A 15,811-nucleotide genomic window follows, 5' to 3' on the forward strand; every position below is an offset into this window, starting at 1 on the left:
ATCTCGCTTCGATGTTTATGGATGTAACCTTATGATACTAATTGTTGTTATCTATTTGTCAATTAACAAATGGATGCATTCTTACTAATTATCATTGTGTAATATAAATAATACAACAAGTCAAGAGCAAAAACAGGAAAAAAAAGCTATACTTTCTCGCTGGGGCGTACATAAGTCGGATTGGTTCGAATTTTCTAATTACCTAACCAAACCAATTATATCGGGTTATTAAATCTAAAGACCAAACAAAACCAATAAAAGTCGGATTTTTAAATCTCGGGTTTTCGGGTTGTTACGGGTTTTTTTATCATAAAGTCTTCATAGCACATAACATAGAATTTGTGCTTCAAATATTTTTGTAATCCTAGTAAGACAGAACTATATCAGGTATTTTTTTAATAAAATAACATAAATATGAGATGATTCATGGTATTGTACTAAAATATTCAACAATAAATATGAGAAAATCGCATAAAATAAATATTATTAATTAGCCATAATGAAAACAAACATAATTTAAAATCACTAATAAGTTTCTAAAATAGATACGACTAATTATAAGTACTATTATTTACATGACTAAACACTAAAAGAATAATAAGTTATGCATTTTATCTAAACCATGGAAAAATTAAAAAATAGATATCCAATACTATTTTCATTTATAGTACAATTGAATTGAGTGTCTTTTATTATCATTAGTATTGATTTGATTTTGGTTTAGCATTTATTTGAGTTACTAACATTTATGGACTACAAAACTTATTGGAGCATCCAAAAATTATAAGTTCAAACTTGAAATAATGCGTTAAAAGATAAAACTATAAAAAAAGCTTAAGAAATATTTATAAACTACACTACCATAAATATTTTTATGTATTAAATATATTTAAAACTTCTATACATATAATATCGGGTTGGTTTGATTTCGGTTTGACTTTTTTTAGTTAAAACCAAACCAAACCAAATATCGTCGGGTTTTTTTTCCAACACCAAACCAATCAAACCAAACCATAGTCGATTTTTTTTTCTCGATTTGACTCGAATTATCGATTTTACGGTTTGTTGGTTTCATTTGTACACCCCTACTTCTCACTCTATATTGAGATTGGTTATATAAATTCTCAATGTGTATATAGCTACATTTAAATTTGTCTTAATCTAATATTATAAAAAAATTAAATTATCTAGCACCACAATTTTAAGCTCAAGGAGAGGCTTCACACCATGGGGTAAATACAATCGCTGATAATTTTGTAGCTGTTCAATTTTTCCACACGCGTAATTCTCGTGGGTCACGACATTGTTCTATTAGTGGAGTCTCTAGTCCTTTTTTTCTTCCTTTTGAAAAGAAAAAGTCTCAAGTCTTTGTTCCAATGTAGAGAAGAAGAAGCGCTTACCAATAAATACGTCAGTCTTCTTTCTTTTTCTGAATTTTCTTCAAAAACCTCTCTCTGTCTATAGCCAACAGTTGGAAGTAGCAGTCTGAGAGATGTTACGCTCCTGCTTAGGAAGCTGCTTTGGTGGGGGCGATGGTGATGGTCTTATGTGGCACATGGATTTGAAACGACATGCCACAGGTGACTATTCAGTTGCAGTGGTTCAGGCCAATTCGTTGCTTGAAGACCAGGGTCAAGTATTTACAACCCCTTCTGCTACTTATGTTGGTGTTTATGATGGTCACGGTGGCCCTCAAGCTTCTCGTTTCATTAACAACAACCTCTTCCCTTATCTCCAAAGTAACTCTAAATCTCCCTCTTTATATTACTATTTTCTTGTCAGTCACATAAGTCCAATATAATAGTAACAAAAGTATGCTTGTTTAGTTTTTCTGTTTTGTTTCTAACCTAGTAGTATAATTTTTCTAACACCTTCATTGTTGGGTTCTCTTCTAGTACTTTCCATTTTTATTTTTATTTTGTATGTATTATGTTGGCCTGAGATGAATATAAATGGGGAACATTTGTTTCGTATAAACTACCCCAACTTGTTTGGGACTAAAGAGTAGTTGTTGTTGCTTGATTTTTGGATTCTGTGGTGATTTTACTTATGTTGTTAAAATATCATGAGATTGAGGGCTATGTTGCTCGGACTCTTCAGAAATGCCGTCGAGTGCGTGTCGTATCTTCCAAGAGTAGTGTATTTTTTGAAGGATCCGGCATGAGTATGACAACAATATTTTTGGAGAGTCCAAGCAACATAGATTGAGGGGATTCTTTGAGAAAACTGACTAACTTGCTCATATGTGGAGTGGAAGAGAAAAAGGAAATGAGCTTGTTCAAATTGTAGAAAGGTTCAATTTTTGAATGTCTGAATTAATGTTGTTAAGAGATATTGGAAATTTCTTGAATTGTTTTTCATTTCCTTACTTTGGATATTGTAGAGATTGCATTGGAAGAAGGAGGATTATCTGAGGATGTGATCAGGAAAGCATTTGATGCCATTGAGGAGGGATTCTTGCATTTAGTGAAGCAGTCTTGGCTTGATCAGCCTCAGATTGCTTCTGTGGGATCTTGTTGTCTTGTTGGAGCGATTTCGAAAGATAAATTGTACGTGGCAAATCTTGGGGACTCCAGGGCAGTGCTCGGCAGGAGAGTGGCAACTGGCGAGACGGGTGATTCAGCAACATTTGTGGCAGAACGTTTGTCTATAGATCATAATGTTGGGGTTGAGGAGGTAAGGAAAGAGGTAGAGGCACTGCATCCCGATGATTCTCATGTTGTTGTCTACACTCGAGGGGTCTGGAGAATCAAGGGTATAATTCAGGTATCTCACTAGTTTTGATTACTCTTTTAACTCATTCATGGTTCTTAAATTTGTTTACTAGACTTCCTGGTATTCTGCTAGTTATCTAGTATGAACATAAACTGTGTCAATTGCAAGTAGACTACTATACCAATCTTGAATCTTGAATCTCTTTCCCTCTATATGCTCTTTTTTGTTTTTCGTTGATACATAGTTTTGGACACCATACATTTGGACATAAAGGTGAGGATAGGGTTGGAGTTGAGCAGGGGGATTGGAGATAGTAATTATCGATACACCCTTTTTAGACCTCTAGCAGTAGTGAATCGGACCTCCAAATGATGAAGACTAATTAGTCTTTTGGGATATGCTGTATTTACATAGTTGATATGACTAGGTAGTTTCTATTCAATCTAAAAGACATGGTGGAGCTTGGAAGGAGAAAATGGTCAGAGCTCTTTTCATTCTCAATTCTCACTTTCCAATAAGTTTAGAATAGGCCATCTACGATTAACTGTTAACGGTCTAGACACGTTAAAAGTCTTCCTTGAGTGCCTCTTTTCGGTTTTGGCATCAAATTTGCTTTTGTTTACTGTTTCGGAGGTTATAGACCATGTATAATATTCCTTTTTAGCTTCTAATCCTATCACGTTATATCCTTATCAAAATCTAGTCACGTCATGTGTGGATTATGTTGGTGCACTTGTAGCAAGTTTATCATGCCTTCTAAACACGTTGTATGTCAAGTTCTTACTGAGTGACTCTTTTGGTTTTGGCAATAAATATGCTTGTATCTGCTACTTTGAAGGTCTTAGACCGCGGGTAGAATTGATTTTTCTATTTCAGGCTAGTAGAAGACATCTCCATTTAGTACTTAAGGCAGTGTCAAGATTGATCGATTGCACATATGATATTCAAATCAAACCCCAATCATTTTGTTGCAGCTGTAGTAATCTCATTCTTATGTACAGACACAAAGGAATCTCCTTTCCCATCTAGTCTTTAGCTCTTAACCACTATAGCAATTTTTTTTGTAGCTAGAATTTGTAGCAGAGGTTACATAGTGCTGAATGCTGATCTTGCCATCTTGGATCTTTCATTTTAATATAAAGTTTGAAACTGACAATTTTTATTAAAAGCTTGCTAACAGCCAATTTCAGGGAGTATCCTATGGTTTGACAAAATCCATCTAATGTTGCCTATTGGCCTGAACCAGGTTTCTAGATCAATTGGAGATGTCTATCTGAAGAAACCTGAGTTTAGCAGAGATCCTCTCTTCATACAATATGGATATCCTATTCCTTTAAAAAGAGCTGTAATGTCAGCAGAGCCTTCTATATTGATCCGGAAGATAAGACCAGAAGACTTATTTTTGATATTTGCATCAGATGGCCTATGGGAGCAACTGAGCGACAAAGCAGCTGTGGACATTGTTCTAAAGAATCCTAGAACTGTGAGTATCATGTTCTATACGGTTCTATAATTTCTGGAAACAGTAACAACTCTCCTTGAAGCAATTTTCGTGATCAAACTCATCCATGTTGAACATAATTAACTAACGAATAAGATAGTGATACTTTCTTTCCATTTCTACAGGGAATAGCAAAACGATTAGTGAGAGCTGCCCTTGAGGGGGCTGCAAAAAAGAAAGAAATGAGATATGAGGAAATCAAACGACTAGAGAAGGGGGCCAGACGGCATATTCACGATGATATAACAGTTATTGTTATATATTTGGATCGCCAGGACATGCCCGCAAATGCTAGATTGAACATTGTTAAGGGCACAAGCGTCCCTGTCGACATATACTCTCTGAACTCCGGTCATCAAGGAGAAAACACATCTTCTGTTTCACCATGAACAATGTCTAGTACATGTATACGGTATACCATCTTGTAAATACATCGCCTTGGAATTGGAGAGTTTTTTCCATTGTACTTTTAAGATATAAATCAACCATGTACATATACCTTGATGTACATGCAACTTCTGTATTGGAGTTGATAGGACTAAGCTGATGACACAGCTCGGCCTTCCACTTTGGTTTTTGACTCTGTCGTGAAAAAGCTATATGTTGTACTTTCCTGGAAATTATACTAAAACTGCATGTTGAAAGTTCATAGATGAAATGAAATTACAGTTTCTTCTCTATTTGAACATTCCATGCTTTATTTGAGAATCTTATCCGTTGATAGACAAATCTATGGTTAACAGATCGCAAGGATAAATAAATTAGACACATTTTCATTAAAGGAAATAGAGTTGGTGATCCTCAATTTAGTAGCCCAGGGTCCCAGCTTCCAAGGTAAAAACAAGAGTTCCTTTCATAGGGCGACATTTAGTAGGCGTTTGAACATGAGAATTGTAAAATTCGAAAAAATGTTTGAAATTTTTTTTTCAAGTGAAAATGATATTTGAAATTTGGAGTTATGTTTGGACATAAATTTCAGTTTGGGTTGTTTTTGAAGTTTTGTGAGTGATTTGAGTGAAAATTTTGAAAAACAGCTTTTTGCAGTTTTTCAAATTTTCGAAAATTTTCAAAATGCATCTTCAAGTGAAAATTGGAAATTTTATGAACAAACGTTGATTTTGAAAAAAAGTAATTTTTTTTTGAAAAAATCTTCCATCAAATTTTATGTCCAAACGGGCCCTTAGACACATGGCTGAAAAAAAGGCCCCAAATACCAAGGAATTTGGGCCAAAATTGAATTCCAATATTTGGGTAAAAATTGCATGAGACGTCCTATTTGGTCACCCCTTTTTAACTTATACCCGTTTTGTTTTTCGTTTGCATCCGTACCCATTTTTTGTTAAAAGCGTTTTAAAAAGACGATTTTGCCCTTCTTTAATAAAAGACTATTGACAAACTGCAGGACAAAAACTTAAGCATGTTTAGGCTGAAGTTTTAGCAAATAAACTGAAAAACTTCAGCTTGTTTAGATTGAAGTTTCGGATAAAACTCAGGACAAAACTGTAGACTGCGTTACAAAACTTCAGCATATTTTGGTATGAAGTTTTAGCATATGAACTAAATAAGTTCAGCATGCATTAGCAAAAACTCTTTAGAAAATTACATACTGCAAGACAAAAACTTAAGCATGTTTAGTATGAAGTTTTAGCAAATGAACTAAAAAACTTCAGCATGTTTAGTATGAAGTTTTAGCAAATAAACTAAATAACTTCGTCATGTTTTGTCTGAAGTTTTAGTAAATGAACTAAATAACTTCAGCATGTATTACCAAAAACTCATTAGAAAATTACATACTACAAGACAAAAATTTAAGCATGTTTAGTCTGAAGTTTTAGCAAATGAACTAAAAAACTTAAGCATGTTTAGTCTGAAGTTTTAGCAAATGAACTAAAATAACTTAAGCATGTTTAGTTTGAAGTTTTGGTAAATGAACTAAATAATTTAAGCATGTCTAGTCTGAAGTTTTAGGAAATGAACTAAATAACTTAAGCATGTTTAGTCTGAAGTTTTAGCAAATGAACTAAATAACTTCAGCATGTTTAGACTGAAGTTTCAGATAAAATTCATGACAAAACTGTAGATTGCAGGATAAATAATTTCAGCATGCATTAGCATGGAGTTTTAGCTTCAATGTGAAATAACTTCATGCTATATTAGCATGAAGTTTTAGCTTCAACACGAAACAACTTCATGCTACATTAGCATGAAATTTTAGCTTCAAGGTGAAACAACTTCATGCAAGTGTGATTTTGAAGATTAATCTGGGCAAGTTTCTGATTTTTTTATAAAGTTCGTGAGAGGAGAGGAGGAGATCGTTTTATATCTTTTGTCAAGGGTGTAATTGTCATATTATTATGGATTTTTTGTGAGATGGCTACCAAATCAATAATTTTAAAATATAAGGTACATGTTAAAAAGTGGCACAAATACAGGGTACAACCTCAAATCCTCCGATATTTGGTTAGTTAGCTCAACAAGGAGATTTGCACAAATTGGATGATTTGGGGCCAGTGTTTATATTTATATATAATATATATTATATTTGAGTTTTTTACACACTTGATCCTTTTTAACTATTATTTAAAAAAATAGCATCATTTATTGTTTATTTCATAAAGAGTACTTTTTTTGTTTTCATTATTAGCATATTACAAAAATAAAGCCCAACATTTATCTTCTTCACTCCATTTTTTAAAATCTGATGCATATGTGAATGCCACCTAAATTCATGATGTATTGATCTATACGTCTTTTATACTTTGTATATCAAGTATCACTTTAATTCAAAATGTATTTTTATGTATATAATTTTTGTATATTTATTTGTGAAGTGCCATCTTATTTTAAGATGTATTTTTAATGTATATTTTAAATATATTTTATATGTCGAGTGCCATTTTAATTCAGGATGTATTATATATATATATATATATATATATATATATATATGCCATCTTAATTAAATTTAAGATATATTTTTTATGTATATTTCACATGTCCAAGTGTCATCTTAATTGAAAATGTATTTTTTATGTATGTTTTTTTGTATATTTTATATGTGCTAATTCAATATATATATTTTTTTATATACGTTTTGTATATATTAACGTATATTATTATCGAAGTAAGATCTTTATGTTAAGAAAGGAAATTAAAAACTTAAGAAAGATAATTAAAAAGAAAACGAATGGAATAAATTTAGAAAATATATTAGTTTCGGCAGAAAATAAAATTAAGAAGATAGAAGAACAAAAAAAAGAAAGCTAACAGATAAAGAGAAAAAAATGCATGATTTTTGTACAAAGAATTATTGATTTTCCATTCAAATTGCTTATGTTTAGAGATTAATAATTAATATTCCTATTTTAATGGAACTGTGTGCTACAAATATAAATATTTTTCTGCCACAACTGTAATATTGGATTTCATGCTACGAATTTATTATATTTTTTTTAAATTGTGACAGTTATGTAAAGTTCCCATTATATTTATGTTCCGGTTTAAGGAAGTTTTGCAAAAGTAGCCTTGGTGCTACATAACCGGAAGAATTAAATAATTACATTTATTCAATTGTTCACAAGTTTAGCCAAATAAATTCAAATGATGTTTTTGACCAAAATTGTATAATGCATCTAAAAAAGTCTTTGGAGAAAATGGGGGAAAAAAGGACAACCAAACTCATTTTTATTGGTTGGACTTTTTCTTCATGCTTATTGCACGTTGTCCGTTACTCTTATCATTATTCCGACGAAAGTGCTATGACTAAAAAGTCAATGAAAGCTACATTGTCGAATCTGCCAGTTGCATGCAACACGGGACCCACACTTAAAGGGGTGAAATTGTAATTCATCTCCTAATCAGGGTTAGTTCTGTAATTAGGCATCTAGGCCCACAGATTTCAACACTTGTGAGTTGTGTCTCTCTGACTCTTGGCACCGCGTTAAGAATTCAAAGAACAAGAATGCAGCCATTTAAGTGGAAAAAAGAAATTAATAGTTTAATGAGGAAAAGGAAATGACAGGAAAAAAGTAGTGATTGATTTGCAAGAATACTCCCTGTATTTTGATATAATTAGAAATATGCCTCTAATGCTAAGAAAAAAGCTATTCATCCAAAACAAATTGATGGAATATAAGCTTAACTATAATAAATTTGTGAGAATATATGACATTTGTTTATATGAGTTGGGATATGCAACATTTTCTGAGGGGGAAGAGTAAGTAAAATTCTTGTTATATGAGTTGGGAGATGCAATATTTTTCATTGCAATAAAGACTCTCTCACAAATTAATTGTGATCTATAACAACAAGATATATATAGCGATAACAGGTTATATCCTAAAATATCATATTTATTTTGCTAACATTACATTATCAATAAATTTCACCTATCTAATGGTTGTTAATTTGATTTTGTTTATTCTTTATCCCGTACATAAACTAATCTTGTATGATCCATTTTACGAGAGTTATAGCGAATTTATTGTTATTAGTACTCTAGTTTTTGTCTTCAAGTGTATATTGTTTGTTACTACATCATAATAATTGACTATTCCACTAGATAACAAAAAATATTATTAAAAAAAAAGTCTAAACTGGGCAGATAATCAAATAACGAAAACTTCGGGAGCCTTTAAGTAATTTAAAACGTAAAAGACAGATATACAGCCGTTGCAAGTGGAGTCTAAATATTTTTTTCTCTAGAGAAAGTAGAAGAAAGAGAAAGAGAAGACCGCTATGTCGTGCAGAGCAGAAGATACTGTTAGCCCCAAGATTCTCTGAACAACTTCTCTCTTCTTTTGTTGTCTGGAAATTCTCCTATCTATCTATCTATCTGTAAGTTCTTTGATCGTCGTGCTCTCATTTTTCTTTCTTCATTTTTATTTTAGCATTAAAAATGGTGGAAAATTCAACCGAGTCCGATAACAAGGTAAAAGAGAACAGTAAATCTGAGGAGAATACTGTTGAAGGGACAAGTTTTGGAACATTAGGGGAAAAGGGTATTCAATTTCTTGGGAAATCAGTATCAGAAATGAAAATGGTTAGTGATACTCCTCCTAGCTATCAAGAGTTGACTCTTAGTTACCTTTGTGAGAAGGGATTTCAAGAAAGAGATGTTTTTGAGAAAGTAGGTGGCAGTAGTTACAAAGGGAAAGAAGTGATGGTATTAGGTGAGGATCAGAATGAGGAAAGTAATAACAGATGGGTAGAAAGAGATTTTCTTCAATTGAATAATGAGAGTAGAGGGAATGGGAATTCATCTAAAAGGGATGCTGCTGAGGATGAGGAAATTGAGGCAGAAAATAGAGAGAAGAAACCAAAGATTGAAACCCTTAACCTTTCTTTGGCTTTGCCTGATGTTTCACTGTCTTTGGCTGGCTCAAATAGGGTGGTCCCAAATGGCGGTGATCTTCCTTCTAGGTTGAGGCCTAGTAGGAGTGTACAGTCATTAGAACCATCACTTAACAATACAAGAACCACTCATTCTAATGATTTTACAGCTGCATCATTGTCTTGCTCCTATTCCCACCCTTTTTCCCACAACCCCAGTTGCTCGCTTACGCATAATTCAACGGAGTATTATGAACATTCCATGGGGAGTCAGCGAAGGGGAAGTGATCACATCTGGAATTGTGGAGAAGGAACTAATGGTTCAGTTCATAGCCGGTTTAGGCCAATCGGAGATGGGGGTGTTGCACTGGCGAACAACTATGGTGGAAGTTTTGCTCTTGGTAGCCAAGTTTTACATAAGGAGACATGTAATAACAGTGTTTATAGGACTACAAGCTCGGATAACATTTCGTTTTTCCCATCCGAGTTGCCCGCGAGACCAAGAATTGATGGTCAATCGGGCGATTCAAGGGGAAGAGGTTCAGAAAGTCTGAGAGGTTTGGAGAGTATGGATGGAGGACGGGCTCGTAAGATTTCTAGGCCTGAGAGAATCCTTAGAGAAATAGTTTCTGAATCTATTCCGCTTATGGCTCAGATTGTGCAAGAGCTTCCTGATGAAACAGTTGAATCAACAAAGGAATACTTGAGGAGCCTAATTGCAGCACCTGAGAGAAAAGACGAGTTAGTTGGCCTTCAGAACAGGCTAAATAGGAGATGTGATCTTACCAACGAGACTCTCGCAAAGTGTCACAAGACTCAACTGGAGCTTTTTGTTGCAATAAAAATGGGTCTCGGGAGCTTCTTATCTTGCAAAAAGTCCCTACCAACAACTGAATTAGTGGAAATTTTCTTACTTGAAAGGTGTCGAAATATAAACTGTATGAGGGTATTGCCTGTTGAGGATTGTGAATGCAAGATTTGTTCAACAAAGAAAGGATTCTGCAGTGAATGCATGTGTCCAGTTTGCTTGAACTTCGATTGTGCCAATAATACTTGCAGTTGGGTTGGGTGTGATGCGTGTTCACACTGGTGTCATGCTGTTTGTGGTATTCAGAGGAATCTTATAAAGCCAGGTCCAAGCTTCAAAGGGCCTGCCGGGACAACTGAAATGCAATTTTACTGTCTTGGATGTGGTCATGCATCTGAAATGTTTGGATTTGTTAAAGATGTCTTCACGTCTTGTGCAAAAGATTGGGGTGAAGAAACATTGATGAAAGAGCTTGACTGTGTTCAGAAAATCTTCCAAGGGAGTGAAGATTTTAAAGGCAAGGAGTTGCATGTTAAGGCTGCTGAATTGCGTAGTAAGCTAGAGAAAAAGATGATTTCTCGTCCAGATGTCTGCAATTTCATCTTTCAGTTCTTTAATTGTAAGTATACCTACCAAACCACATTATTTCTTTATTTTTCTCTTTTCAGCTGTTAGCTTCGAGGTTAGTTCTTTGTACTGGTAATCTGAGCAAATTTCTAGGCTAATTCACTATTCTCTCTTTCTTGCTTTTGGTTTTTCTTTGTTTCTTTTATTATGTGACTCACTTTTGTAACTTAGAATGTATATTTGCAAAGAACGCTTAAGCCTCTCAAGGACTGATTATTTATATTAGTGACCTCGTTTAATTTTATCGCTTGTCCCTGACAGGACATAAGTAATCCTTGTTTAATATGGTCTTAGTTATGACTTCGAGCTCTGCTTCTTTGGGATATGATTAAAATAAAATAGGAATTTTAGTTTACCGATAAAAAGAGAATATTGCTGACCTTTATAGTGAAATCAATACTGAGCATCAGGTTGAGTTTTGAAGATGGATTTCGCTTAAGTAAAGGAACAGAATTTTACATCTGCAGAGACCACTATAAGGAATACAGGGAATAAAGGCTATAATCAATGTGCTTAGAAACCTTCCTGACTTCCTTTGTTGTTCCTATCTCATGTCTGCTTATCTGGATATTACACTGAAAAAAATCAACCTGATGCTCAGTATTGATTTCAAACCTTCCTGACTTCCTTTGTTGTTCCTATCTCATGTCTGCTTATCTGGATATTACACTGAAAAAAATCAACCCGACTGAAGATGCAAATTATTTGGACTTCCAATGGCAAACAATACACATTTTTCTTTGCAAAAACGGAAGATAGATGTTCCTTATGCCTGATGGAGAAATGAATTTTGAAGATAAAGATGATAATCAATGATTTAACATCACTGCTTCAAGTGTATCAGTTAATGATTTCCGTATTGCATGCTTCAGGGACTGAGCAACAAAGCCTAAAGGGCTCTGAGTGATTTATCTTTATTTTTGAACGTTAATGACAGTTTTTGTAGTTAGCAAGATATCAACATCGTATATTTTGGGAATTAAGTGGCTGAAGTGTTTAGAGCTGCCCTTATAACTCTGTCGTTTACTGTTTAGTGTTGTTGGATTGGTGAAATTATTCAGAAATTTATTTACCGGGGGAAATTTATTTTTTTAAATAAGTAAGAAGAAACATGGGAAATTATGTACTCGTAAGCAGGCTTCGTGTTTCAGTTGAGATCTGATTGTCAAGTGATATGCCTATCAATTATGTGCTTATTGAGCATGAGCTGATGATCTAAGTTGTTCGGACACGGGTGCGGGTATCCGACACGGGTGCGAATCTAGAGGTCAGATCCTTCAAGATGTAAATTCTAAGATTCGGGGATATGGATCCTAGTACGGATACGGGTGCGGGGATCCAACTAAAAATAATTCAACAAAATAAAAATATCTCTAAATTATGAGAAATTTTGTGGAATACTTACGTATAGCTTGTAAAGTGTGAATTTTTTTTATTCTCAAGTTGTATATAAGTAAAGGATTGATTTCCTAGATAAGATATGCTATTTTCTTCAAATTTACCCTAGTTTTGGTTCTGATTTCGGGAATCAATTTGTATCTCGTCTGGAATTTTCCGTTCGTTGTGGTCAAAGTATTCAAAATTGTTTGACCAGATCCGACACGGATCCCATACCCACACCCATATTAGTGTCGTGTCGACACGGGTGCGGCACCTAAACTGCCGTGTTGGAGCAACTTAGCTGATGATTGCCTTATCTGTTTGCGTGAAGGCTATCTAATTTCAGTTAACTTTGTTCTTTGATTAACAGACGCAGATGGGCTGTCAGAGTTTCCTTCATCCACTTTTCCTGATAAAGACTTTAGTAGTCAAGCTGGTCCAAAAAAAGATACGGTTGCTCTTCCTGCATCTACCTCGCTTGCTCCCAAATCTTCCTTCTACAACATCAGCTCTTCAAGTGGAAGAAAAGATATTATGATGTTTGATGAGCATCAGCAGAAAGATGTTAAAATGGTTGAAGACGAATGGTCTGTGAAGCGACTAAAGAAAGATGATCTTGATAGCTTGGAAAGCATTGTGCGGATCAAAGAAGCAGAAGCAAGGATGTTTCAGAATCGAGCAGATGATGCTCGCCGAGAGGCAGAGAGTTTTAGACGGGTGGCTAGAATAAAAACGGAGAAACTGGAGGAAGAGTATTCAGAAAAGCTTGATAAACTCTGCTTGCAGGAGACTGAGGAAAGGAGGAGGAAAAAGTTGGAAGAGCTTAAAGTATTGGAGAATTCACAATGTGATTACTACAAGATGAAAATGAGAATGCAATCTGAGATTGCAGGCTTGCTAAAAAGAATGGAAGCAACTAAGCAGCTGTTGGTTTAAGTTTAACCACAAAATTTGACTATTTCTGAAGTAAAATTGGCAACTAGATGACAAATGGTACTGACTATCTTGTCTTCTGTTCTTGTTTTAGATTTTACCCAATTCCTTTAATTTGTGAGTTGAATGTTGGTGAACTATATTGTAAAATCTTGAATTTTTTCGAACTTCGTAGGATACTTTTCTTACTCTACTAAACATGTCTAAGATCCAAAATGCATTTGACTACTAATTTATGCTTTGGACTATCACAAGTCAAAACCATCTGTTAGGCTGTGAGGACAAAGATCAAATTAGTTATTTGGGGGTATTTGAAGGTTTTGCTTGGTTTAGAATATGTCTGAACCAGAGTCCGAGAGCTAAATATGTTGCAGTCAGAGGCCATTGGGATCTACTATTTACAGCTTGAGTTCAGAATTTTGTCAACTAAAGATGCGGCCCTAAAAAGGAACGACTCTGAAATGCAATAATTGGTCGGAGCTAATTGTTGGACTCAGTCTCTCTTTATTGTGGAAAAGATTGAGAGTATTCTGTTCATCTCATTCTTTTAGTTTTCCGTTTAGCAATATGTAAATGTGGTTATTTCTTTAACTTTCAAAGTTTTTAATGACTTGTTTTTCGTTTGCCACTAGCTCCTATGTTTTTGTTTATTTTTGGGTGTCACTTTCCGTTGAGGAATTTGTTCTACAGGACCAATTCCTTCTCGAGCGGCGTACCATCTTATCTTACTTACAAAAAGAGAATATATACTAATATATTATATTCGGATTGTGACTGGGAATCATGTACTAGTGCAATTGACGCATTGTTAATGATTATATCAGAGTAAATGGAATCTGATAACAGGGAAACAGTAATCATCCATTTTATTATCTGGGAAGTGGGTGTAGAGTAGACTCTTACCTATTGTTTTACCGTAGATTCTCAAATTTGTTCTGAAAAATCTAATTTGGATGAAATTTGGTTTGAAGATAAAAATGTGTTTGAACATCAGTTTTCAAAATATATTTCCCAAATTTATTTTAAAAAAATATGAAACATGACTTATACCCACAAGTTCTAAAAACTATCACAAATACCCAACAGTACCATTATCAATAACATTCATTATATTATCGCAAACCATAATTTTGAACATAAATAAATTTGATACAAAACTATCATTTTTATAATGAACTATATGATACACTATCAGGTGACCGAGAAGACAAAAATACATTGTTATAAAATAATAAATGATGGGCTCTTTTATAAAATACAAAAGTTTGGAGCAATTTTTAAAAAATATAATAGTGATATTTTGGCCCAAAACCAGCTATTGGGATTTGAGATTTTACTAAAATGTAGGCAAAATCTATGGCCGAACATGTGTTTGCCAAATAAAATCCAAATTTATTTTGACAAAATCTATGGCCAAACGGGTCCTTGTACTACAACAACTCTCCTTGAAGCAATTATGTGGCTAAACTTCTCATCCATGTTGGGCTTAATTGATTACTCCCTCCGTCCCGTTTTAACTGTTAATTTAGCTATTTTCCTGTTCATTAAAAAAAAAATACAAGGTATCGTTTATTAAATTATCTTTATTAAATATTTTTTGAGAATTGGACAGTATTAAAAAAATTACTCCTTTAATATTAAGGGTATAGTTGAAAACATCAAACAAATTTAGTCTTGAAATTTTAAAGTAACAGCTATTTCGGGATAATTTTTTTGTTAAAACAGGACTGGGAGATAGTTCCTTCCCCAGCTGTTCAGGTCCCAGCTTCCAAGGTAAAAACAAGAGTTTCCTTCATATGGCGTCATTCAGACACATGGCTGAAACAGGGCCCAAAAACCCAGGAATTTAAACCAAAATTTAAATCGCAATATTTGGTTATTTAGCTCAACACTTGAAGCATATGATATTTAAATATAAAATTCATTGGGCGAAATTTCAGAACCCATTTGTGGTTCTTTTGGACAAGTGTGACAGAAATAATGTATGTTTAAAAAAAAGAGTGACATTTCTATATATAACGCTATTTTAAAGAGCACTATACTTTAACGGAGTTTTGGCCGTTAAAGTATAGCGCTTTTTAAAAGAGCGCTATATATATATAACGTCACTGTAAACCGCGCTATACGGGGTTGATAAGACAGTTATGCATAGCGTGGTATATAACCGTGCTATACATAGATAAATAAACGCCCCCTCCTTCTTCCCCACATTCGAACCAGACGACTCCCCTCCTCCCCTCCCCAATTTCAAAATTCTGAATCGACCCCTCCTCCCCCTCCAAAATTTCCGGACCCCACCCGTCACACAAAAAGATAAAATTGTAGGTCCCACATCCTAGCCAAGCCTTCTATTGTTGTGGTTTCCTCGTTTCGGGCTCAAATTTTCAGTTCATCGACTTTCCGAAAAACATAAATCGAGGTATTCCGATTTAGTTTATGTCGAAACTCGTATAATAATGCATATTAGTTGTTTTGAATGTGTTTCCATGTTGTTTTATATTTTTTTGCGATTAAAC

General features: G+C 34.1%; 2 protein-coding genes across 2 annotated transcripts; both read left to right on the plus strand.

Annotated features, from left to right (window-relative positions):
• Positions 1-1,358: 1,358 nt before the first annotated feature.
• Positions 1,359-4,896, plus strand: LOC104105088 (probable protein phosphatase 2C 63). Its single transcript, XM_009613327.4, has 4 exons — positions 1,359-1,739; positions 2,384-2,766; positions 3,962-4,198; positions 4,342-4,896. Exons 1-4 carry the CDS (start codon positions 1,493-1,495, stop codon positions 4,603-4,605), a joined length of 1,131 nt encoding a protein of 376 aa, XP_009611622.1. The 5' UTR covers positions 1,359-1,492; the 3' UTR covers positions 4,606-4,896.
• A 4,007-nt stretch (positions 4,897-8,903) lies between these two features.
• LOC104095186 (protein OBERON 3) lies at positions 8,904-13,493 on the plus strand. Its single transcript, XM_009601241.4, has 2 exons — positions 8,904-10,974; positions 12,733-13,493. The coding sequence occupies exons 1-2, from the start codon at positions 9,114-9,116 to the stop codon at positions 13,296-13,298; spliced, it is 2,427 nt and encodes an 808-aa protein (XP_009599536.1). The 5' UTR covers positions 8,904-9,113; the 3' UTR covers positions 13,299-13,493.
• Positions 13,494-15,811: the final 2,318 nt, after the last annotated feature.

The sequence above is a fragment of the Nicotiana tomentosiformis genome, chromosome 2, assembly GCF_000390325.3.
Source record: "Nicotiana tomentosiformis chromosome 2, ASM39032v3, whole genome shotgun sequence".
In the NCBI taxonomy this organism is placed as follows: domain Eukaryota; kingdom Viridiplantae; phylum Streptophyta; class Magnoliopsida; order Solanales; family Solanaceae; genus Nicotiana; species Nicotiana tomentosiformis.